The sequence below is a fragment of the Trachurus japonicus genome, chromosome 11 (assembly GCF_045865225.1).
Source record: "Trachurus japonicus isolate A0001 chromosome 11, Traja_1.0".
NCBI lineage: Eukaryota > Metazoa > Chordata > Actinopteri > Carangiformes > Carangidae > Trachurus > Trachurus japonicus.
In genome coordinates, this window is record NC_140917.1 from 11,740,298 (window position 1) to 11,765,451 (window position 25,154).

Genomic DNA, 25,154 nt, shown 5'->3' on the forward strand with positions numbered 1-25,154 from the left:
GTCGTTTTCCTAAGGAAGTTTTGAACTGTGTGTCCGGGCCCCTCTGAGAGTTCAGTGAAGTCAGCATTTATATTTAAACTGGTGGATTATTAAGACCATATGACGTAGACTCGCTCCCACACACACATGTACACAACACACACACACACACACACAGTCCGGTCCAGTGTAGGCAGGAATTTGCGGGACTTTCCCATCTCCTAAAACAAGAGTCTTAAATCATTCAGCACCAGCAGCAGTGGAGCTGGGCACAGAGAGAGAGAGAGTGAGGCATCCTGGGAATTGAAGTCCACAGAAGAAACTCCAGCGCAGCTCTGCAGGGGGGCACTTTGCACCAGCGTGTGGGTTAAAACGAGGGATTATTGGAGGGGTGGTGGGGGGGTGGTTGTAGTAATCTGGGAATTTTCTTTTTCTTAAAATACAGACATTCTGTCATTTCGCAGATATCCTGAACAGAAAGGGATTCTGGGGGATGTAGTCCTCGCTGCTGGTTCACTGGACCTGAGATGTGGCTCGTTTTGTTTTAAAACATCGCGCACTGCAAAAACCCCAAATCTTACCAAGAATATTTGTCGTATTTCTAGTCAAAATGTCATTTCTAGTCAAAACAAATGTCATTATACTTAAAATTAGATTCAACGCATTAAAAAAGTAGTTTGTTTTTTAGACACTTTTTACTTCTTTCAAGCATATTTTTCACTTGAAATAAGTAGAAAAACCTGATAGTGGATCAAGTTTTTCTTTCTGCTTTCACTGGCAGACTTTTTTACTTGAAAATTAGTTTTAAACAAATGAAAATGATCTAAAAACAAGTTCATTTCTAGGTGATGATTCTTATTTTGAGTGAAAAGAGTTTAGTTTTGACTAGAAATTAGACATTTTGACAAGAAATAAGACAAATATTCTTGGAAAGATTTTGAGCTTTTGCATGCGACTTCTCATTTTAAATCTCAGTTCTTTTCTTTCTTTCTTTTTTTCTTCTTTTAATTCTTCTGCTTCTTGCACGAGAAGAGACAAACGCGCAGTGACATCCTTGACATCCTGGATAAAGTGATGATCCTCTGGGAGGGGGAGGGGGCGAGGAAGGGGGGGGGGGGGGTTGTTTGTTTGTTTGTCTGAGATCTCTTCAGGTGAGGACAGGACAGCAACCCCCCTCCCTCTCAGCTTGGGACAGTGCTTTGCTCAAGGACACTTCAGCAGGGCAGGAGGGGGCGGAGGCCTCCGGTGGGGGGTGGGTGGGTGAGGAGGAGGAGGAGGGGGGGGTGAGATACTGGACAGAAGAGTCAGAGGTTCAGAGGAGAGAGGAGGTCGGTCAGGAGGTCCGAGCTGATGTGAGTCACCCCTGAAAAAACAAAACAGAAACACATAGGATCAGGGTTTGGTCACTGTTTTCAGGTCCTCCATCGTGCTGTATGAGCATTCTGCATGTTCAGCCTGTGTAATAATGTTTCATTGTTCTCTAACCCTTCTCTGGTGTTCGGGTCACCAGTGACCCGTTTTCAGGTTTTAAATGCATACAAGTACCACATAAATTTGTTTATAGCATCAAGGCTTTTTTGTCAGGAACCTCAATTTATACAAAAGAAAACAAACTTTTCTTTTTTCACAAAATTCTAAAATGCTCTGGTTAAAATTATGACATTTGTGGTGTTCGGGTCACTTTTGACCGGGTTATAACAATAAGAACAATAATGAGAGTTCAAACTGAAATCATAAGTGCAAAACCAACTTTTTCATGGATAAGGAAGCCGAACAATGTAACCAAGAGATGAGAAACAAATGGGATGATAAATAATTGTTTTAGTGTGTTTTACAGCTGATTTAAGACTCGGGTCAAAACTGACGCGAGCACCATAAATGGTTGCGGAAAGCTGACACAAGACGAAGGCTAATGTAACAGCTAATACTCCTGATGTTGTTGTTGTTGTTAATGAAAATCACAGAGAGGTGTTCATTCTGGAGGTCGGCTGTACCTTTGAGTACAGCCTTCAGCAGCTGAAGCAGACCATCTCTCAGCTATAGGCTACAAATTTTAACTTTTAGTTTTTATATTTGGTAGTCTGAGGCATGTGCATAAGTTGGTTGTGAGGGGCCTTCAGGTGGCCGGCCTCCCTAAAAGAAGAGCTAAACAGTCAGCGAGGTACTGCTCAGTATCGGCTATTATTGGAAGCCGCTCAGTCTGGAGGAGACGATGTTTTATATGTAACTGTGTTCATCCACCCAGACGCTTTGTATCTGACCGACTCCTGTTGTCAACTGCACTGGCAGTATTTATGTCCCTTGTTCAAGAACGCTTGTACTTTTTTTTTATGTGGGCATGAATAAATATTTCAAGTGTGTGTGTGTGTGTGTCTTTACCAGCTATAACAGGCTGTTCCTGCCGTTCATGTTCGGCCCTTTGGACCTCATCTGCTCCTGAACCGACCCCGACTGTAACCAACACACACACACACACAAAGAACGAACATTAGATAGAATCAAAATTCATAAAAGACACTGACGAATTGTCAAGTGAGGAAGAAAGGAGGAAGAGGAACAATGTATCTGACCACTGACCTCTGACATCATCAAAGGTCAGAGGTTATGCTGCATTCGAGGCAAGTCGGAACTCGTGTAACAGGGCTTATGCGTCATACCGTACCGTACCCATATATATAATCACACAAAATTGTTTTCATTTGAGTTACCCGACGGATATTCCTCCTCGGACGGTGCTTTTGTTTTGTCCTGTGTGCCCCTGCGTTCTTTCTGGGGTAACCCCCTGTCTTGGTATAAAATGGCCATGTCCCGCCCAAACTCTCTCTTTTTTCTTGTGGGACAGGTGAGCGTTTTCTTTTGCTCCGGGTTCTTTTACGTTTTATTCGGCCTTCATTTAATGTTTTGCATTATATTCATGTTATGTTCATTCTTGTAGGGGCTCGGCTGGTGTCCAGGAGGATAAGTTGTTTATTATTTTTTTGTCATCTCCGTCAGATAATAAAGATGTTTGAGACAACAGCACGGTGGTTTACTTCTCTACAACACAACACAGAGGTTACACCGGTTACACTCGGACATTTCCGACCTCCGACTTGAAAAAGCGCAATCAAACGCCACCTAAAGTCTGAACTCTGACTTGGCGAAGCTGGAGAAACAAATCTACCCCGACTTCTCACAGAATTAGTTGTCAAAAACAATCTTCAACGCTAAAACATCAATTAAAATGCATTTAAAATGGCAAAATACATTAAAACGTTCTTTTAAGAATTGTTTTTGTGCCCTTTGTAATGTTTTTATGCCTTATGTGAGGCACTTTGAATGCAACGTTTGTCTATCATGTTGTCGGTTATTCGGTTATTCTGGCGTTGTGCGTCCCGAACGCTTTGAAGTCGGAGTTTTCAACTGAGAAAGAGTTGCAAGTCGTCTCTAACGCAGCATTATTTTATTATGTGTTCTAATGTTTATGTTCATGTGCATTGTTATAGCCTAATCCACGGTATGTTCAGTCAGCGTGTGTGTGTGTGTGTGTGTGTGTGTGTGTGTGTGTGTGTGTGTGTGTGTGTGTGTGTGTGTGTGTGTGTGTGTGTGTGTGTAGCTGAAGCTCTGTGGATTCAGACTGTAACCAACTCTAACAGATGAGATGTGAGGCAATGGAGCTAAAATAGAAGCAGGAAGGATGCCGCACTGTGTGCCACTTCCTGTCACACACACACACACACACACACACACACACACACACACACACACACACACACACACACACACAGAGGACTGCAGTTCACATCAACGGAGCTTTGTGTGTCGACATGCAGCTGTACATCTGTTGCTTTACAGTTTTAGTGGCTGCAGCCTGAAGCCTGTGGTCGTCTACTCAAACTGTTCCCCATCATTTCCTTTCATCTCTCCACTGTCAACCGTCACACACACAGTATTCAGTCACAGTACAGACAGCAGGTTAACAGACAGGTGTGTGTGTGTGTGTCTGTGTGTGTGTGTGTGTGTGTGTGTCTCACCGGCTGCAGGCCGTCTGCCATCTCTCCAGATCCGATGTGTGTGAGGTGGATGAAGTTTGTCGGCTCTCCGATCATCGTGCGATCAATCTTCCTCCTCTTCTTCTTCTAAACACACACAGACACACACACACAGAGAAACACACACAGGTGAGCATGTAGGCAGGTGAAACACAGACAGGACCGTGTGTGTGTCATTTGAACTCTGATTCCACCAAAGCCAAACATTCACATTCAGTTTATTTATTTACTATCGTTAATCCTTCGTGAACACATCTGCCACCTGTTGAGTGAAATGATGATCAGCACATCGACTGCTGCGTCTCAACCACTGATATGAATTTACTCTAGTCTATTTCTATATTTATTTCATGAATTGCAGCACTTTCTGTCGAGTCTAATTTGTTTCTTGTTTTATGTGTATGTGTTCTTTTCAATGTCCTGTTCTGATTCTGGTTGTTCGTTTTCTGTTGCTTGTTCAACTCTCGACTGCAAAACTAGTTTACCCTTGGGTAACCTAGAACCTACTCCACGGTGGAGGGAACGAAACAGAGAGGAGAAGTGGGAGGTCTGGGGGGGGGTCTGAGGGTCTGAGGGTCTGAGGGTCTGGGGGTCTGGGGGTTTGTAGCTCTGCATGTTCCCCTGACCCTAAACCGTGTCGAGCCTCAGATCGTCCGATGTGCCTCTACACGTCCACATAGTCTGACACTCGCATCATCTCAACTCAGCTTCTGACATGTTGGTGAATCAGAGTCAGTCAGAGCCGCGGAGACAAACATGTGACGCAACATTAAAGAAACAAAAACGAGAACGAACAGAAACCTGCAGCTGAGGGAGGAGGAGGAGGAGGAGGAGGAGGAGAGTTAACGCCCTGGCATCAGTTCACACCTTCACTTAACAGCGAGGCGCTGATAAAACCACAACATGACGGCATCATTTAACACGTATTGATGGTGTTTCGATGTCGTTATTATAGAGACGTAGTTCACGCAGAATGAGAATTAAAAGAGTTAACGGGAAATGAAAAACAGAAAATACCAAATAAACTCAAATACTGAAATGAAACAATGATATTGTTAAATAACAAACGGAAAATAAAAGTAAAGTGGAAAATAAACGGAACTGAAAAGAGAAATGAAAAAGTTTAAATTAATACGTGAAAGTGAAAAGAAAAGTTATAGCATAAGAAAAGTATGAAAAAACATGTGGTTATTGCTTTTTTCCCCCCATTTTTTTCTTTTAATTTTCTGTTTTCCGTTGAGATTTTAACCCTGGATTAATCATTAACAGGATAAAATAGGTGTTGATGACAACTTCATGAAGCTTAAAGTTTGTGTTTAACATTTTGTTTCTACTTTTCCTACATTAATTTGTCAACAATATGAAGTTAAATTATATTTACTTTTTATTTTCATATACGTTCTTGTTCTTTTTGTCTTTGTCAGTCCTATTTTTGTTTTTTTGCATTTGTTTTGTTTTTTCTTTTATTGTTAAATACTTTACAACTTTAGTTTTCCTACTCATCTCGTCTGTTTTGTAATATTTAGTTTTGTGTATTATGTTTGTACAGTGTAGTTCAAGTAAAACAAACATAACAGCAGACAGACACAGTAGAAGATGTAGTGTTAAGAGTTGCAGCAAGTTGTTAGTAGTGTTAGATGTATGTAGTTTCAGTAAATGCAACAGAAGTATCAGCAGTAACATTAGCTCCTTTAGTATTCTCATATACTTGCAGCAGCAACAGTAGCAGTACTTAGAGATTTAGAGCTTTCAGAATAAAAGCCTCAGACACGTCCAAAAAAACATGAACTCGTGACTCAGCAGCAGAAAAGGAGCGGGTGAAGTTATGCATCATTTTGTGTGTGTCATCTGATCACACACAGATGGCTGGTAGTGCTGCATTCAGGGACACTGTGTGCTGCTGTGTTCAGGGACGCTCCTCTGTCGAACGCCCAGCGAGCAGCTCATTAAAAACCCACTCTGCTGCTCCCAGAGTTAATCATGATGTGTGGAAACAAGCTGATCCAGAACACATCTCAGCCAGAATCACGACCACTTCATCTGGTGCATAAGAGGATTATTATTTTCCTCTGGATTATTCAGAGCTCTTATGCAACAACGGGCAGCAGAGGGAACTGAACGAAGAGGGCCGGACACATGCACAGCACAAGAAATCCAGTGTTTGATGAGCAGAAGAGCAAAGAGATTTTGATTTACTGAGTCTGACACGTTGATTTCACACGCTGTGATCTGCTTAATCTGGCTCCTCCGACTCCAAAACCAGGTCCAGGTTTCTTCTTACTCAGAGCTGTAACATCAGGAGGACGTACGTGTACGTGCCTTTTGGCTGTCAGCGTCTCGTTTTTCATAATTTGCGTTCGTCAGCGTCTTGTTGTGAAACCAGAGCTGTTACACAATAATCTGTCTGTGTTGTGTGTCCGTAAGAAGACCCCGTCACAGTTTGAGATTCAATGTCAGTATAGATATTTATCGACAGATACTTATCGACTTATACCTATGAATTTATGATCTCTTGAGTGTTGACTCATCACATAAATCAAGGTGATTAATAGTCAGGAGCAGGAATTCATGTAGAAACAGACACATGCTGCGTTCAGGGCCGCCTACGAACATATTATTCAAATAAAGTGTGATATTAAAATAAGTATCTAGCGTGTTCAGCATGCACAGTAAGTGAATTTTTCATATCCACGAGAAATAACCTGATGTACCCTATACTTGATTGAGATGGGATTTATGGCTTTTTAAGGGGAGCCGGATCTTGGTGAGCCGTTCCTTTCAAAGAACCGTTCAAAAAACTGACTCATTTTTATATTTATGAAGTTTTAAGAAACCAGCCTGGTGGTAACTCATTTTATCTTGGAAATAATCACTGGCAGGGGGTGAGATTTGGAACAAAATAATACAAAATTAGATATCCCACCAATATCTGAGTTTGAATTGTTCTGAAATTAGAACCTCATTTGACATGTGTGGACTAGATTTTAAGTCTGAGATGGATTCATTGTAAATATTAAGACCGCTGCAGCTTCCCATCGTTCATGTTAACGAGCCGTTGAAAAGAATCGGTTCGTTCATGAACGTCACAACACTAATTTGCAAGAATTTCTGTACATGTGCTTTGAACGTAGTGGACATACTGAATTGCCCCATGATGCATTGCAGCACCCCTGATGTTCACATTACAGTGAAATCCAGATACCAGATTTACAAACAGACGTTGCTTCTATAAATGGACCAATAATTGCAACTCATCTATACGGTTAAAATCTCACCCAAAAAAGAAAAAAAGTGACCAACAAACTGTGATATTTAGCAAATATTGTAACAACTCTCTGCTTGATACTGGCTGCATTAGGTGTGAACATCAGTTTAGTAATGGCGACTAATGTTGGATGTTGTAATGATGCTATGTGTGAATCCCTCTGAGGCAGATTGTTTGTAAAAATGGGCTTTACAAATGAATTGCGCTGCCTAATTAGTTCATTTATTCAGCAGTGTGCAGTCTATACTCATTGCCCCAGGCTGCAGTAGCTACGTTACCATCAGCTGATTGTCACACTGAGGCAAAAGTCACCTGAAAGTCCACACAGTGAGTCAGAGGAACAACCCAATAACAAATGGTGTGACTAAAGCATGAAGGGTTCAGCCTCTCCTCGACATACCCTGAGGTTTTGTTTCAGACGTGAAGGAAAGTTGTGTCCGACTTCATTTCTCTAATATAGTGCAGTTTTATCTGTATGCATCTTTTTTTTGTCCTAATAAAAGATAAGATGCTTATTGCTGTTAAAGCTGTGTTTGACAGAGAAACTGCAGAGGAACTGCAGATCCCACTATTACCAACTTATTAGAGGGATAGTTCAACATTTTGGCAAATTGGCCCATTGCCATAATCCTTATAGTCATAGCAGTAGGTTTGTTACCTTTAATTATCGATGCAAGCTATTTTTAGAACGGCGGAGCAGAGCCATGAGCTGCTCCGAGCTACGCTACGGAGGCTTATGGGATTTCTTGGTTTCCCTCATCAAACTCATCAAATTCACAATCCAACAACTCCAAAACGCTCTGGTGGACAAGTTGTGACCTGCACATTCACCACGCTATGAGATAATACGAGACAGAGTTGTTTTAGAGGCAAATGCAGAGACTGCTTGCCGAAAAAGTGCCCCAGGTAACGTATGAATTTGCCTAATTAAAGGTATCGAACCTACTGCTATGACTATAGGAATTATGGCCAATTTGTCAAAATGTTTAACTATCCCTTTAAGATCATTCTGCTGTTTGCTCTTTTGAGTCATCACACTCATTCCTCCAAAGATCTCTGACAATGAAGTTCATGGTGAAAAGTTTTGTAATTAAATCCTAATGTGGACAATAACCGTCCATAAACAAGTTCATATGTTGCTCTGAACGATGAATAACAATCCACATGTGTGTGTGTTCAATAAACATCTGGAGCCTCCACGTCATCACACACCAGACTGGCCCTCACACACTCTCACGTGTTGGCATCCCGCGGTCGAGCAGCTGCTGCTGAATCACAACGGCTGATGTGTTATCACGGCAACGACGGGAAAGTGGCAACAGTCAGGGGTCAAAGGTCACGAGTTCAGGACGGTGGCTCTGGATTTTCATTCTCAGTTAATTCGTTGATCATTTAATCATTTACTTAAAGCGTTTGGCCTGTGACATCTCACAGTCCTGACTCGTGGTCGTGTTGCTCCACCAACCTGCTGAGTTAAAAACATAGTTCTTATGAAAAACAGCAAGAAAAGGGGTTCCCCAGGTTTTCTCAGGGTTTTTTTTTTCCTGGTGCCAGATGTGACACAGTTCCTTCCAGATGTTACAGAGAGGTCGAGGTGACCTACAGAAACTAAATCCAGTCACGTTCTCCCTGTTGTCTGTGACGTGGGGCGTATGAAACTAACTTAAGGGGCACCGTGTGACACAGTGGGTAGAGCAGGCAGAGGCTATCTCTCTCAACTACACTGTCAAACAAATATACTTTAAAAAAAAAAAAAACTTAAATAATGTATTAGTCATTGATTACTCTTCTGTTGAATCTGTGATTACTGATTTTACAGTCAATATTAGAGTTAATAAGATAAGAATAATAATGACTTTATTGATCCCCGGAAGGGAAATTTATTATCTCACTAGATAGTTCAGGGGTGTCAAACGTGCAGACCTCAGGATGAATTTGCCAAGTGTGAAAATTACATAGAAGACAGAAGACATTGTTGAAATTGCAAGTGTTTTTAGCAAGAAGTGTCAGGTTGCTCGAAATATGTTTTGTAAAAGGATAGTTCATTAACTGTAAATGTCTTAATAATGCACTAAAACAAAGGGAAAAATTCAAAGTTCTTTTAATTTATAGGTTATCATGCTATTATTTTACTGGTTCGGCCCACTTGAGATCAAATTGCGCTTGTGGCCCCTGGACTATAGATAGATAGATAGATAGATAGATAGATAGATAGATAGATAGATAGATAGATAGATAGATAGATAGATAGATAGATAGATAGATAGATAGATAGATAGATAGATAGATAGATAGATAGATAGATAGATAGATAGATAGATAGATAGATAGATAGATAGATAGATATCATATCTTTTTGTAATGTCTCTGTTTTCTGTGTCATGCAGCTGTTTTGTTTCCTTCTCTGTTCCTTGTTTCTGCTGTTTGTGTTTTTCCCTCCATCATGTGACCTGAGCGCCGACTGAAAAAAGCCCCAAACTCTTCCAGAGGATTCATCAGAGTCACCGACTTCTCTCTCTCTCTCTCTCTCTCGGTTTGAAAAAAAAAAATTCCCTGACCTTCCAGGATTTCCAGGACCGAAGTGAACGTCCTGTTTCTCTCTGTGGTTCATGATGTAACACGACTGACTGAGACTCCAAACTGATCTGAGAGCAGTTTTGTGATGTAACACTCATGCTGCTGCTGCTGCTGCTCGTTTACTGAACAAACACTGGAGAATAAAATCTCCCCTGGCAACGAGTGTGTTGAGCTGATAAACAGCGGATCTGCACCACCACCACCACCATCATCAACATCATCAACATGTAATAAGTGAATCATCATCATCATCATTAAAGCTGGCGAACAGGCTGGTATTTCAAAATAAGAGAGGTTGGGCGATGACATCACAGATCCAGGAAAATGAGAAGAGTGTGTGTGTGTGTGTGTGTGTGTGTGTCCACCGGCGTTTACAGATGAAGACCGTTAGTTTAATGAGATGAGGTTTTTCAAACTCAAATATCATCTGCAGACATAAACTTTAACTAGATCCTCCATCTTTGATTCATTAAATAAACGCTTTACGGTGTTTTTAACTAAAAACGGACACAGTCAGGTGTCCAACGCAAAGGAAGGAGAGAGAGAAAGAAAGAAAGAAAGCAGCGCGGTTACATCACCAACATGGCATTTACACTTATATGTATGGAAAGTCTTTTTTTAATTATTTTCCTCTGTCTGAACCTGCTGAGTTTCACAGACGAGCTTCACAAAGGAAGCTCAGTTCAACTTCCCTGAGAGTGAAGTCACTACTGGCATCGGCGTGTGTGCATGTGTGTATGTGTGTGTGTGTGTTTATTAAAAGTGTATTGTTGCAGTGCCACAATAGAACAAACAGAAACCTCTAAAAATACAGACAGAGGAAGGAGGGAGGGAGGGAGTCTTGTGCTGCAGAAACACAGCGGCAGAACTTCCCCTCGTCAGTCTGAACGCTCTCCGTGTCCACACACTGATTAATCCTCTGATTATTCTCCCCGTTAATTGATTAACCGTTAACAAAACTAGTTCCTCAGAGCTCAGATTAACCGTGACTTGTGACGGAGTTAAGTATAAAATCCTTTCATCTTTGAAACCACAACATTTCAACATTTTTGCTTTGAGAGTCTTGAATCCATTTGATCAACATGAATATTTTGACACCAGACGAATAAAAGCAGCTCTATGTCCTAATGATTCTTCTTATATAATCCTACATATTTGGTATATTCAAGTTTTTTAGAGCTTTTACGTGTGTGAATGAACTATTTATGTAAGATAAGATAAACCTTTATCTACCCACAGTGGTGTTTGTGTTTGGAAACTTTCTTTTCCAATATACAGATATAAACTTGACTGATTTATTTTATCTCTCCCCGTTTATGGGACACAGATAGATTATGTAATCCTGCTGCGTTTTAATTTGAAGGACTGACCCTAACCCCTCCCACCTTCCCCGCAAAAAAAAAAGGAACTCCGCTGCCAGAAAAGGAAGAGGGTGTTGTGCTGCAGGAGGTCAGAGTTCACGGTGAAGCAGGAAGTCCTACCACCTGTTTACTCCTGAGTAAAGTTAAAGTGCGTATTTTATGTACTAGTTTTGCTTACGTTGCAGGAAAACAATATAAAAAAAAAAGTAAGCACCACTGACGTTTCAAAGCCGGGTTAAAGAGGAACTATGCAGGATTTGTATTTCTATGTTTAAACTAATTTTGTTACAACAGTCAGATAAAACAAAAAGTTATTTATAAATTAGGTGCCTTTCTGAAGCGTGTCCTTCCCCAGTTTAAGTGATACTTTTTGTTTTGTTTTGGCCAGAGATGTATGTACAAAGTATGTACAGCCCCATTGCCTGCTTGCTATGTCTGACGCTACATCTTTACCTAAACAGCTTTGGAGTAATTGTGATGGTTTAATAAATGGCTTTCTGCCTTCCACCTAGCGTCTCTTGGCTGAAAACCAACTTTGCAAGATCAGAGCCTCCGACCCGGTGTCCCAGTTCTCATTTTAATCTTAATTTAATTTAGTTTATTTGATAGGGACAATGCAGGTTAACATAGTAACACATCCACTCGTTACAAACAAGTCAATGTGACTGATGTTCTGCATACAGAGATTATAGCTAATGCTAGTTTTCTAACTCCCGTCCCTAGTTTTTCTAATTTCTGCAGCACTGCGACACAAACGCGCCCCGTAACCCGTAATCTCTTGTTTATGACAGATTAAACTACACAAATATACACGTCGTAACATCATATATGATATTTAACGTTATCCACCACTCTATTGATTGATTACTTGTCGGCTTCGTTGTAAACAAATGCACATGGCCAGGAGGAGGGTTAGCAAAACAGTGGAAAAAGTGACCGGACTTGTATAGTTCCTCCTTAAATTCAGGCGAAATTTAGATTATACTTTGAGTTAAGGTAAACTTCCGAAATGCAAAGTACTCTGAAGGGATAGAAACATGAGAAAACTGGAAAAAATGGAAAAACATGATGGGATCTCTCAGGTCCCCAAAAGTAGCTAAACGATGATTGTCTCCTAAAGATGGATGTTTCTGACATATGAGGTGGTTTTCATCATGTGGTCGTCATTTCGTCATGTTCGTGTGTGTGTGTGTGTCTCACCGGTGGGGGTTTGGCCACCACGCAGCAGCCCATCTTGTGCCAGAAGTCACTCATGCCGACACTTCGTCTGTCCAGCTGCCAGCCGCCGCTCTCTGCTGCTGCCCTGCAGGCCGGGGGAGGAACTGCAGCCTGAGGGTAATCCTGGGGCATTCAGACGAACAACTGCACCAACACTGTCACTCAGACGACCAAAACCCTGAAACTGCCCCGCTGGACTCAGACTGGACACTGGACTCCAGGAGAGTTTGGATCCGAGAAAATATCAAATAAAGTCAAAAGTATCCGCAAGTCTTGACCCAAAAGGATCAAAATGTTTAATTTACTGAATCCTCAGAAATAATTTGAGGAACAAAAAAAAAAAAAAAAAAAAAGACCAACTCCCAGATCTGTTGAATCCACTGATGGTTTTTCTGCAGCCAGATGAAAAACAACAAATCCAATATTGGTCCAGGTCTGATCTGTGGAGACAGAGAAGAATTAAATTAAATTTCATCAAATTTAGATTTGCATGATATTGTTCTGTGATTTTTAAGATTGCACAGCTTCCCTTATTTCTCAGTTTATTTAAGAAAACGCCTCATTTCTTCACAGGAATAAGAAGGAAGTGATTTATCATATTAAGAAACCTGCTGCTGGTTGTGAAACGTTATCTTTCGCAATCAAGCAAAAGTGTTTTTGATACGTGAAGTTTCACTCGCAACTGAAAATCGTAATCTCAAAATCTCTCGACTACTCAAACTTCACTGGAAACACAAACCACAAAACAATATGTTCTCTGAACTATTTATTTGATCATTTATCAACTAATGGATAGCACATGTCCGAGAGTTATTTTGTTTTCTACCAGTTTAGTTTAATACGTCCTGTTATTTCTTGAAAAGTTTCCATGAGAAAACTGTCGGGAAAATACAAAATTCTTCAGAAATAGATGAACCAGCGTTGGATTTATGAGCAGAGGTGGACTTTCTTGAAGAATTCCTGAAATCTTGATTACTAAATCAAATTACGTACTTGATCCAATCAAACCAAACCAAAGTGTTGCCCAGACAAGATATCCTCACAGGGCACAAATGTCCCAATAAGTCACAGTTTGCAACTAAATCCCACCATTTTGGGGAAAAGGAAAAAAGAATATTGTCACTTTCCAAACGGTGTCCCAACTTGCTAAAATTAACCTGTTGCCGCTTTCTAAAAACGTCCTGAACTGTTTATACATCCATTAAAACATCTTCCCTTCACAAAGGAATCGCCAAATTTTAAAACATCCTGACTTTCTGAAAACTTTTCCACAAACAGCATGTTTCCACATTTAGTAAAAGTGTCCTGTCACTTTCTAAAGACACCAAAAGTCTTTAAGAGCATCCCAACCGTCTACTGTACAAGTGTCGTTTTCCCCCCCAAAAAAACTGAGATCACTACATAAACATTTCCAAATATGTCCTCCCTTACTAAAACATCCTAATTTTCCAAGAAAAGTCCGACGTTTTCTGAGGACGTAGAAAAGTTCCTCAGAACTCTTGAGCTCGTGTCCTCACAAAGATAGAAAAGAACGGGAACAGCTTCACTTTCTGAGCAGCATGGGAACCGAAGCTCTGAGACGTCAACACAGTGAACACATTAAGTATGACTAAACACTGGGTGTGGTCCAAACACAGCACAGGAAGCACCACACACACACACACATATGAACACACACACACATACACTCTCTCTCTCTCTCAGGCTTGTAAAGCTGAAATTAAAGAGTGTTTCTGGATGTTTTGTTCTTGTTGTTTCCAGATGAAACAAACTGAACTGAGCTGATCCTGAGGCGTCAGACTAAACAACAACTGTTGGCTCAAGCAGGAAATGTTTAGTTTAAGACGCACACACACACACATATGCAGCTGACCTTTGACCCCGTACAGTGAGATGTTTACAGAGGGAAAGACTAAGAACTGACCACTGGAATAAAACAATCAGGAGACTGGAGCTAAACAGCTCCTTTGTTTCTTTCTGCTGCTTCTGTTGTCTTAGATGTAACTTCTCTAAACTCCACCCTAACTAAATATATCATCACGGGCACCAATGTGACGAAATTGGACATTAAGATGGACGAGATAGCAGCTCTGGTGAGGAACCGAAAGCACCTCTGTGAGTGCGGTGTAGTGTGTTTTACAGCTACACTGCAAAAACTCAAAATCTTTCCAAGAATATTTGTCTTATTTCTTGCCAAAATGTCAAATTTCTAGTAAAAACTAAACTCTTTTCACTCAAAATAAGAATCATCACCTTAAAAATGAACTTGTTTTTAGATAATTAGCATTTGTTTCAAACAAATTTTCACTTGAGATAAATAGAAAAATCTGCCAGTGAAAGCAAGTTTTTTGTGTTTGTAATAAGAAAGAAAAACTTGATCCACTATCAGATTTTTCTACTTATTTCATGTGAAAATAGGCTTGAAAGAAGTAAAAAAAAGTGTCTAAAAACAAGCTACTTTTTAATGTGTTGAGTCTTATTTTAAGTATAATGAGATTTGTTTTGATTAGAAATAACATTTTGACTAGAAATAAGACAAATATTTTTGCAGTGTACATGGCTCAGATTCTTGAACGCATCACTTTCTTCTTCCTTCTTCCTCGTCACATTCTTGATGCGTTTAAGATGCCACAGGTTCCTCGGTGTTTGTTTTGTGCCTCATGTTCTCTATAGTTGAGGAGGATCCTTCAGATATTTTGGTGCACAACATCACCTCAGATGTAGATTATCATTTTTTCCAAAGTTGCTTCCAATTGGAGCATGTTGTCGTCGTTGGGTTTTTTTTACGTTTTCTGCAGCTCCAAACCGATCAGCGCCACCGCTGCCGCCACGTTTATGTGCTTTGATTGTTTCTGTCAGTTTTCCATTGCGTCTGTTTTTCCTCCCAAACCTCTGCAGCTGCCAAATTCTTCTTCGTCTTCTTCTTCTATAAGCAGGGAAAGCTGAGCGTGGAGTCGTGGACTGCCAGAATGATGGCATCGTCCACTCCACAGCGTTTCCCGTTGACATGAGGGGGTTAAGCTCCTGCCTGTGTTTCTATTTTGAGTCTGTTCTGGTGCTGGTGCTGGAGCAAAAACCTCTGGAGTCTGTCCAACTCATTTCAGCAGATGTGATAAAGAAAGAATGCGAGAGGCCAGAGTCTCAGAAACATGTAGCTTCATGCTTTACATCCAACACTTATCAGCAGAGAGGAATTCAGCCCTGCAGGCTCCGATATCCACTCATCTGCGTCTCAGCTGAGCGAGGACGACGGGATCAGCAGCACTTCCCCGTTGGAGCTGGACTCAGTCTGAACCAGCCTGAACTTAACCGGAGTATAACTTCTTTAATCTGCAGGTTTGATCCTGAATGAGCCGCAGAGGAAACTTTCACTTCTCGCTACGGAGATAAAAAAGGGTTTATTAACCTGTTGCCCATGGTGACACAGCTCCTGTCCTTTAATCCTGATCCTGATCTGGTTTGTTGTCATTTGGACTCAAAGGCCACCGGAGGACTGATAAGAAGACACCAGAAATATGAATGTTGTCCGAATTAATTTGTGGAATCATGTTATATAAAGCGGAGATAAGCAACTTGGATTTTTCTCAATAACTAATCCACGACCAACGGATCGTTTTCATCTGTGGTGTAAATGATTTACAGCTGTTTAGAGTTAATATCTAACATCTAAAGTGGGCCGATGTAACCCTTCTTCTGTTATAAAGGATTGATATGTAGTTTTATAAGTGATAAAACTCATATAAAATCAGTTTATAAAGTCAAAAGAGAAAGTCTGAGACAAACATGGACTTCAGCCTGTCCGTTAATCAGAATGACGCTCAGTCCCACTGAAGGAATCCAGACCAGACCACCTGACCTGTCCTGGGGGGTCTACTCTAGTCTGGACCCCTCCGAGGAGGTCACGAGACACATCTGAGACGTCTACAGATGAGTGATGATCAGTGTGTCCTCGCCACCCTGTCTGAGCAGTGAAGCTTCACTGAGGAGGAGTCTGTTTGTCAATAAGTTGTGTAATCAGTTGACATAAGAGAATGGTTCGGACCTTTTTAGTTCAGTGGCCACATACAGCGCACTTTCATCTCCAGTGGACGGGACCAGTAAAACAACAGCATATTAACCTATAAATAGCGAGAACTCCTAATGTTTACCTTTGTTTTAGTGCAAAGAAATATGAGTACATTATTAAGATGTTTACATTTAATGAGCTATCCAAGTGGTTTCCAACCTTTTTTGGCTCGTGACCCCATTTTGACATCCCATATTTCTGGCGACCGTCAATCAAGATGCACCAGCTCAGATATTTTCATGCTTCATTTCATTTGAACTCGATTTATATTCGAGAAAGTGAAAGTATACATACAGTTGTTTAAGATTGTGTGTGGTGTAAAATTTAAAAAGGATAATAATTAGTTGAAAAAATATTTTCATCGGTAATTTTTTTAATCGATTACTAGACATTTTAGGCGACCCCATTTGAATTCCAGGCGACCCCGCGTGGGGTCCCGACCCCAAGGTTGAAAAACACTGAGCTGTCCTTTTACAAAACATGAACAGAAGTTGAAATTTCTTTCAACACTATTATGCCTCTTCTGTCTTCTATGTAATTTTCACACTTGGCTACTTCATCCTGCGGGCCGGACTGGACCCTCTGGTGGGCCGGTTTTGGTCCGCGGGCCGAACGTTTGACACCCCTGTTTAGATTTAAAGTCATATCAAATGTTGTTCTTTCTTCCTTGAAGTTGTTTATTTATAGTAGGATAAGCCCCTTGAGTTGTAACAACTCGTTTACGAGTGGGTCCTACACAAAAAACATCAAGACATAACACAACTCATTCTTGATTGATTCAAATTCATATATGCACAGAGACAACAGCCTCGCATCGATGCTTTTGTCGTTTCAACAGTAAAACTCTCCTGAGACACGATCATGATGGAGGTCGGCCTCCATCTTTTGTTTCCACGGCAGCGTTCAGGACTGAAACCACAGTCTGGACTCCGCAGTCTGGACCGTGGAGGTGGATCATGTTTATATCCACACGCTGCTGCAGACCGACAGCTCCTGGGTCTGGTAAAAAAACAAAAACCTTGAACCTTTAAAGGGATAGTTCAACATTTTGGCAAACTGGCCCATTTACATAATCCCTATAGTCATAGCAGTAGGTTCATTACCTTTAATTGTCGGTGCAAGCTATTTTTAGTGTGACAGAGCAGAGCGGCGAGCTGCTCAGCGCTACACTACGGAGGCTAATGGGATTTCTTGGTTTCCCTCATCAAACTCATCAAATACACAATCCAACAACTCCAAAACGCTCTGGTGGACAAGTTGTGACCTGCACGTTCACCACGCTATGAGATAATAACAGAACATTACGAGACAGAGTTGTTTTAAGAGGCAAATTCACAGAAATGAGGGCAGACTCTGTCTCGTACCTACTGCTATGACTATAGGGATTATGTCAATGGGCCAGTTTGCCAAAATGTTGAACTATCCCTTTAAAACTGGATCTAGAGTGAGCGCCTTTGCCGGTTTGTTGATCGGCTCGGTCTGTAGGTGGCGCTGTCAGGGGTGTTAGACCCTCGTCTTCCCTGCAGCAGTTTCCTGACTCTATTCGAACCTCATGACTGTGTGTGTGTGTGTGTGTGTGTGTGTGTGTGTGTGTGAGAAAGAGAGCGAGAGAGAAAGAGAGAGAGAGTGTAGAATATTTGTCCCATGATGTCAGTGTGAGGACGACGAACTGTGAACCACACACTGGTGTTTCTATAGCTGTGAGGCTGTGAGGACACATCGACATATGATACGCTCTCACATTAACCACCACAACCAACCCCACCCCAGCACCACAACCCTACACTAAACCCTAAAGATAAAGCTATAAACCTGCACCACTGAACTCAAACGGGTCCTCCCTGCTGGTCCCTCCTCTCTATCTGCAAATTGTCTCGTTAGTTATTAGTCTGAATTCAGGAAGTGAAACTGAGAGTCTGTTAATCGGAGGAAAAAATAAAGTTTGGAGGAAGTTCAGCAGTGAAAGAGTTCATCAAAATTGGGTCAGTCAGTCTCTGTTGTTGTGCGATTCACTGACAGTGACTCATGCGAGGGTCAACGCCACGGATCGTCTTAATCAGGCCCCAAACATCACACCACACTGCATCACTGTTCCTCTGCTGCTTAATTAAAGGGATAGTTCACCCAAAATTCAAATTTCACTCATTATCTACTCACCCTCATGTCGACTAAGGGCTGGGAGAAGTTTCAGAGTCCTCCGTGCCTTCTCTGAGTTACAGGGGGTCCGTGCAGCAGTATTTGTCCATATAATGGTTGTGAATGGGGCTCACTTTTCTTCGTCCAAAAAGACACACCAAAAAACATCCAAATACCTCCATACTGCTCGTCTGTAATGTCCCTCTTGTATTGAAGCCCCAACAGGAGAAACTGTTCCGCCGGTCAGTGCAAATCACACAAGATTTGCACTGACACAGGAAGAGCAGTGAACTGAGACACTGGGAGCTTCCGCTACAAACAAGCTTAAAATATAGACTTATTTAATTTTTTCAGGAACAATTTCTCATGTCGGGGCTTCAATACAAGAGGGACATTACAGACGAGCAGTATGTTTTTTGGTGTGTCTTTTTGGACGAAGAAAAGTGAGCACCGTTCGCAACCGTCATATGGACATGCAGTGCTGCACGGAGCCCCGCTGTAACTCCGAGAAGGCACGGAGGACCCTGAAACTTCTCACAGCTCTTAGTCGACATGAGGGTGAGTAGATAATAAGTGAATTTTAAATTTTGGGTGAACTATCCCTTTAATGGCCATCCACTTAGACGGGTCCTCGTTACGGAGGGTACAGAGTGTCCTGCACACTGAACTGAAGTGATCATGGTTTGATCAAATCATCTTAACACGGTGCTGATTTATTACGGCCCTTTTTTTGTCCAGGTCTTTGAAGCTCCAGGTTTGATCGCATGAGTCCGGGCGTAAACAACACGTCAGCAGCGGCAGAGAGGAAAACAGCTGCGAACACCGAGAGGAACAGAGAGAAGTAAGAACAGAGAGAGAACGTGTTGGCGAGGCGGCGGTGTGATGATCAGCTGAGTCTTCTTCATCAGACCTGGGAACAACAACGCGACTGTTTCTGTCACAGATAGTGAACGTGGAGCTCAGACGGACAGACGGACGGACGGTGGCCCGGAGGTTTCAGACTAGAGAGAGTCACATGATGACAGTTCAATCAGCTGAGAGGAGAAGAGAAGTAAAAAACCTTTATTTAAAGGGATAGTTCACCCAAAATTCAAGTTTCACTCATTATCTACTCACCCTCATGTCGACTAAAAGCTGTGAGAAGTTTCAGAGTCCTCCGTGCCTTCTCTGAGTTACAGCGGGGCTCCGTGCAGCAGTATTTGTCCATATAATGGTTGTGAATGGGGCTCACTTTTCTTCGTCCAAAAAGACACACCAAAAAACATCCAAATACCTCCATGCTGCTCGTCTGTAATGTCCCTCTTGTATTGAAGCCCCGACATGAGAATTGTTCCGAAAGAAATTAAATAACTTTATATTTTAAGCTTGTTTGTAGCGGAAGCTCCCATTGTCTCAGTTCACTGCTCTTCCTGTGTCAGTGAAAATCTCGCGTGATTTGCATTGACCGGCGGAACAATTTCTCATGTCGGGGCTTCAATACAAGAGGGACATTACAGACGAGCAGTATGGAGGTATTTGGATGTTTTTTGGTGTGTCTTTTTGGACGAAGAAAAGTGAGCCCCATTCACAACGAGATAATGAGTGAAATTTGAATTTTGGGTGAACTATCCCTTTAAACACATCAGATGAACAAAGTGACTCCTCACACACCTGTAAACATCTGCCCAGAAGAAGAAAACAAGTCTCCACAGTGTCAAACATTTAGTTTTTGTGCACCAAGTCATCGTGTAAAGTGTGAAAAGTGTGTGAACAGCCACTTCTTAATGAGGAGCTGAATTAAAATCTGTTAAAAAATGCTTTTACTTCTCTAATATTTCTGTCGCCATGGTTTATAATTATACTTTATTGAGCCTGTGTTTTATTTGGTATCGTTTGATTGACAGCTGTCAAACCAACGTCAAACCAACCAACCAACCAACCACACAAACAAACACTCCAGACTTCATCCTGTATCAGTCTCACTGTTGAAAACATGATAAATAACACGGCTGAGTAGGTGGTGAGAGTAAGAGAGTAGGTCAGAGCGATAGAGAGACTATCAGGCCCAGTGGGTCAGCGGAGAGAGAGAGCAGCTCCACAATGAGCTCTTTTCATTCAGACATTTAAAGGAAAAACTTTCCGTCTGGTTAACCGTTGACTTAACGGCCTCTCCTCCTCCAACACAACGAAGACTTTCACATCCTGGGCCTCGCACAGAAAATTTAAAACCCAACACACCTTAAAGTTGACTGGTTTTACTTCTCCATCAGAGACCCCAGAGACCTGAGCAGAGTCTCGAGAAAAGAAAAGAAAAAGAAAAAAAAAACCTTAAAAAACCAGAGACCACATGCTGCTTTTTTGTATTTTTGGTTAAAGTGAGTCAAGACAGGACGTGGTTAGTTTGGCTCAGTGTATGGACCAAATCCGCCCGGTAACATACAGTCAATTATAACAATCAAGTAGTTTTCTTAATGTTTGTTCTCTTTTTTCTTATCAGTGATTTTGCATGTCTTTATCTGATTCTTGTAAAGTTTCTGCACAAATGAAGCTGTGTAATTTTTTTGTTATTCTCAACAGTGTATCCATCCGCCCAGTATTTCAAGTGCAGAGGCTGATAATTAACTAAAGATAACTTTACAGTGCGTTAACTAATCAGCTAATTTCAGCAACAGAAACCTGGATTACAGGGTTTAATAGTGTAATTGTATTATCTTGTATTATGAGTGTAAAGTGTGCAGAGTTTGGCAGCTGATCATGTTTCCCCGTATGTGTGTTCACAGAGGCTGAAGGTTAAATCCACACTAACAAACACTGAGGTCAGAGTCCAGCCTCCACACGGTGCCATGAACGAGTCGCTGCTGCTCTGAATCACTTCCTCTTCCTCCGAAAAACGTCTGCAGGGAAAAAAAAAACTCTGAGGACTTCGAAATCTGGAAAATTTGAGATAGCCATAAAAGTACAGCACAGCAAAGCAACTGTAAAAAAAAAAAAAAAAACTCAAAAACGATTCGCGGTTCAACGGGTTCACTTCTCCATGACAACAGCACAACTCCAACACAAGACTGAATAAAAACCTCTGGAACAATAAAGTCCTCCCAAAAATAAAATAAAACAAAAAAAAAACACCTGCAGGAGGGATTCAACCAGCAGGACGGCCACAGATGAACACTGACAGAGATAATCCAGAAGCAGAAATCAACTAACAATAACTTGGCAGCACGTTCTGGACGATCGAGGCCCTCAAGACCCAGAAAAGATGTTCAACACACTCACACACTGTAATTAAACCAGCAGCAGCAGCAGCAGCAGTAAAGTGGGTTATCTCCGAGGAGGTCAAAGTCACAACTGGGTCACTCTTGAGTCTGATGGTCTCTTTATTCCACATTTCACACCGTCTGTCTGTCTGTCTGTCTGTCTGTCTGTCTGCGCCTTGTCGTGTGATCTGCTGTTTCACGTGCAACTGCATGGGCAGCCTCTTAAAAAATGTCCTCATTTCTGTGCTCTGACTCATCCATTTACTTGAGACTCACACAAACAAACCAAAACAAGGAGGTCAAAGAGGCTGAAAAACAGTGGAAAAAGTGTCGAAATAAGAAAATTTATGGTCTAGTTTTGAGTCAACATACACTAAACATGCAGTCCAAACCAAAACACGGCAAATTACTGAGGCAAAAGCTTAATTAATCGATTAGTTAAGAAAATGAATCGGCTGCAAAAGCTTCTCAAATGACAGGATGTGGTTTTTTCGCTCGACAGTAAACTGAATAGTTTCTGATGAGTTTCTGGTCCAATAAAAGAACACAAATCTCAACACATGGCCGAAAAATGAATCAATATAATAATAATTCTTACTCGCAACGCTCTGATCTTTACAATGTCCAATCATACAACTTTATTGTGAAAATCATGAGGGGGGTTTACCCGTAATTTCCCCTTGAACGCAGTGTAACGGTCACATAAATCCAACTGAAAACAGCGAGAGGGAACAGAGCTGTGCAGTGTTTTTTCCCCCTCCCACCCCCTTCGCCACACTCAGCAGCTCGCTCCTCCAAACTGACTCCAGACCTGTAACTTGGCTCCAGATCCAGATCTTCTCACTGAAAAACCCCAGAAACCAAACCGACAACGTCACAGATGCTGTAAACACCGGGCAGCGAGGGGAACGAACCAGAGAGATATTTTTGGCTCAGGATTTTCCTGAAACATTTCTCAGCTACAGCAGAACAGCAGAACAGCAGCAGCGTTTACCTGAACCCTGTGACATCTTGACCTTTGACCTGCAAACCACCACAGGTCAGCTCTGATGTTAACCACAGAATATTAGAAAGTGAAACATGAGTAAATGGGCCCACGTCAAAAGAAGCTCATTAGCACCCAAAGTCCCTGGTTTGTGAACTATAAGTTAAGAAGTTAAGGTAAAAACAAAACAAAACATGTTGTAGCCTACTTGATAAACCCATGAAAATTCACACTAGCTAGCTTGTTAGTATCAGTAGCCTTCATTGCTGTTAGTAGCTTTTGTCCCAGTGTTATAGGCCTATACGTCTGTTAGCTTAACGTGTCAACATGTCAAGAAATAAACATTCAACATTTATAATAATTCGATATCGATGGGGCATGTCGAAAATTCAGATTAGCTTTATAGCTATTGTTAGCATTGCTTAGCCAATTCAGCATTTGTGATAATTGTGGCTGAAAATTCAATTTGCTGCATTTTTTTCTTGCTTTTTTTGTTTTGTTTGGTCCTGCTTTTAACATTTGTGTTAATCTAAAAAGAGAAAACGTATCTATAACACTGATAAAAAGTAAATTAGCTAAAAATACAACTTTCTAATTGGGGCTATGTTGGGCTGTTGGTTTGTTAGTTATGGCAACCAGGCATGACAGCTTCATATAACAAATGTGAGCTTAATGTGAACTGACTCTGAGGTCTATTGGGAATTTAATTTCATTCATTTTCCACAAAGTTTCAACATTGGGATTCCCCAATAGCTCCTGGATTATTGGGGAACCCCACTATCAACAACAGTCTGACACTAAATCTAATGTTAGTTAGCTGCTTTCATGCTAATGTTACCACAGCTTGATGATTGTGACGATAAAACAGAGCATAAAATCTCAGAGAGACTTTTATGAAAGCTAACTGAGGCTGTAAATTAGTGAGTTTAAATTCCTGTAGTAACTCTGACTCCAGTGCACCAAGCAAACCACAAGTCCTGGATCAGTCCTCTGTCTCTGTTCTTGACCCAAAAGGTAAAACTTATCTGACACAGAGGAAATTCAGATCATCTTAAGTCAAATATCAAAATGACCACTTCAAAGACAGACCCTGAACCAGTCTGAACCCTGAGGGAAACAAGACTCCCAACACTAGACAAGACCAACCAGACCAGACCAGTGCTCATATAAAATGTATGAATTCCCTACTTGTTTTGTCTGTAAAACCAAAAACATTGATCAGTTCATTGTGAAAATGACAGCTAGTCTCAGCTCTGACTATAGCTACCTATGGCCATAAGTATGTGGACACTGCTCGTCCTCTTCTGGAAAAAAAAATTCCTGAACACTCCTCGGTTTCTGCACAGACACTCAATCACATCATAAAGCCGGTCAATGAAAATCACCTCTGAATCATTTATCTGTGAACATTCAATCAGCGTTACAGGAAAAAAAGGAAAGAAAAGAAAAAAATGCTCCAGTGAGGAGGGAGGTTAGACCCTGAGTCTGTCATTGAGCTCTCTGACTTCAGCTGACATCTGGACGTGAAACATTTCAACAGGTTTTCAGCTGAATCCACCTCAGATCTCAGTGTCTGGACTGAGGTTTCTCATTCATTTATTTTTTTTTTTTCTGTTTTCCTGCATGTGGATCCAATCTGTGAGGAAGGTTTAAGAGAAAAGAAGCAGCAGACTCACCAGAGAGACGACCAGACAGCAGCGAACGCAGCGACTGAGAGGCTGAAAACTGCACACTGAGATCATTAACCAGCTCTGACTTCTCTGTTAATGTCTCTCTTTCTCTCTCTCTGCTCTCTCTCTCTCTGAGGTGTGGCTCCAACCAGGAAACCCATCCTCCCCTTTTTTCTAAAGGAGCTCACTTGTTCTCCTTCCTTCTTCCTCCGGTTCCTCGGGCCAACAGCTCCTCCTGCTGATGGAGACGACTCCTCACATCTGACAGAAACACACAATAGATCATTTACTTTATTAATTATAGGACCTAACAGGAATTAGCTGGTGCATCACTTACATTTAGATATTTTATTCTACTATTGTTCCACTGGGAAAGACAAACACATGAAATAATGAAATGATGGATAATTTGTAACTTGGCACACTGATGCCTGTTATATAAACACAGATTTTATAAGGACACAATGCGCTGTAAGCCCATGATAATCTCTTTATGTAAAACCTGAATGAGAAAAATAAACAGTGCCTGAAGCTGTAGTGGTGCAAATTCATGTTTAGTTAGTTTCCACCACCTCAATTTTAAACTTTTTTCTTCTTCTCCCAAACAGCCTCACTGACTTGTATTTTATTATC

General features: G+C 41.3%; 1 protein-coding gene across 1 annotated transcript; it reads right to left on the minus strand.

Moving 5' to 3' along the window:
• Window positions 1-939: 939 nt before the first annotated feature.
• Window positions 940-24,605, minus strand: cdc42se1 (CDC42 small effector 1). The gene is made up of 5 exons (XM_085790972.1): window positions 24,528-24,605; window positions 12,414-12,871; window positions 3,993-4,097; window positions 2,359-2,430; window positions 940-1,342 (listed from the first exon to the last, which is right to left on the minus strand). The coding sequence occupies exons 2-4, from the start codon at window positions 12,561-12,563 to the stop codon at window positions 2,362-2,364; spliced, it is 324 nt and encodes a 107-aa protein (XP_085647098.1). The 5' UTR covers window positions 12,564-12,871; window positions 24,528-24,605; the 3' UTR covers window positions 940-1,342; window positions 2,359-2,361.
• Between the last annotated feature and the right edge of the window lie 549 nt (window positions 24,606-25,154).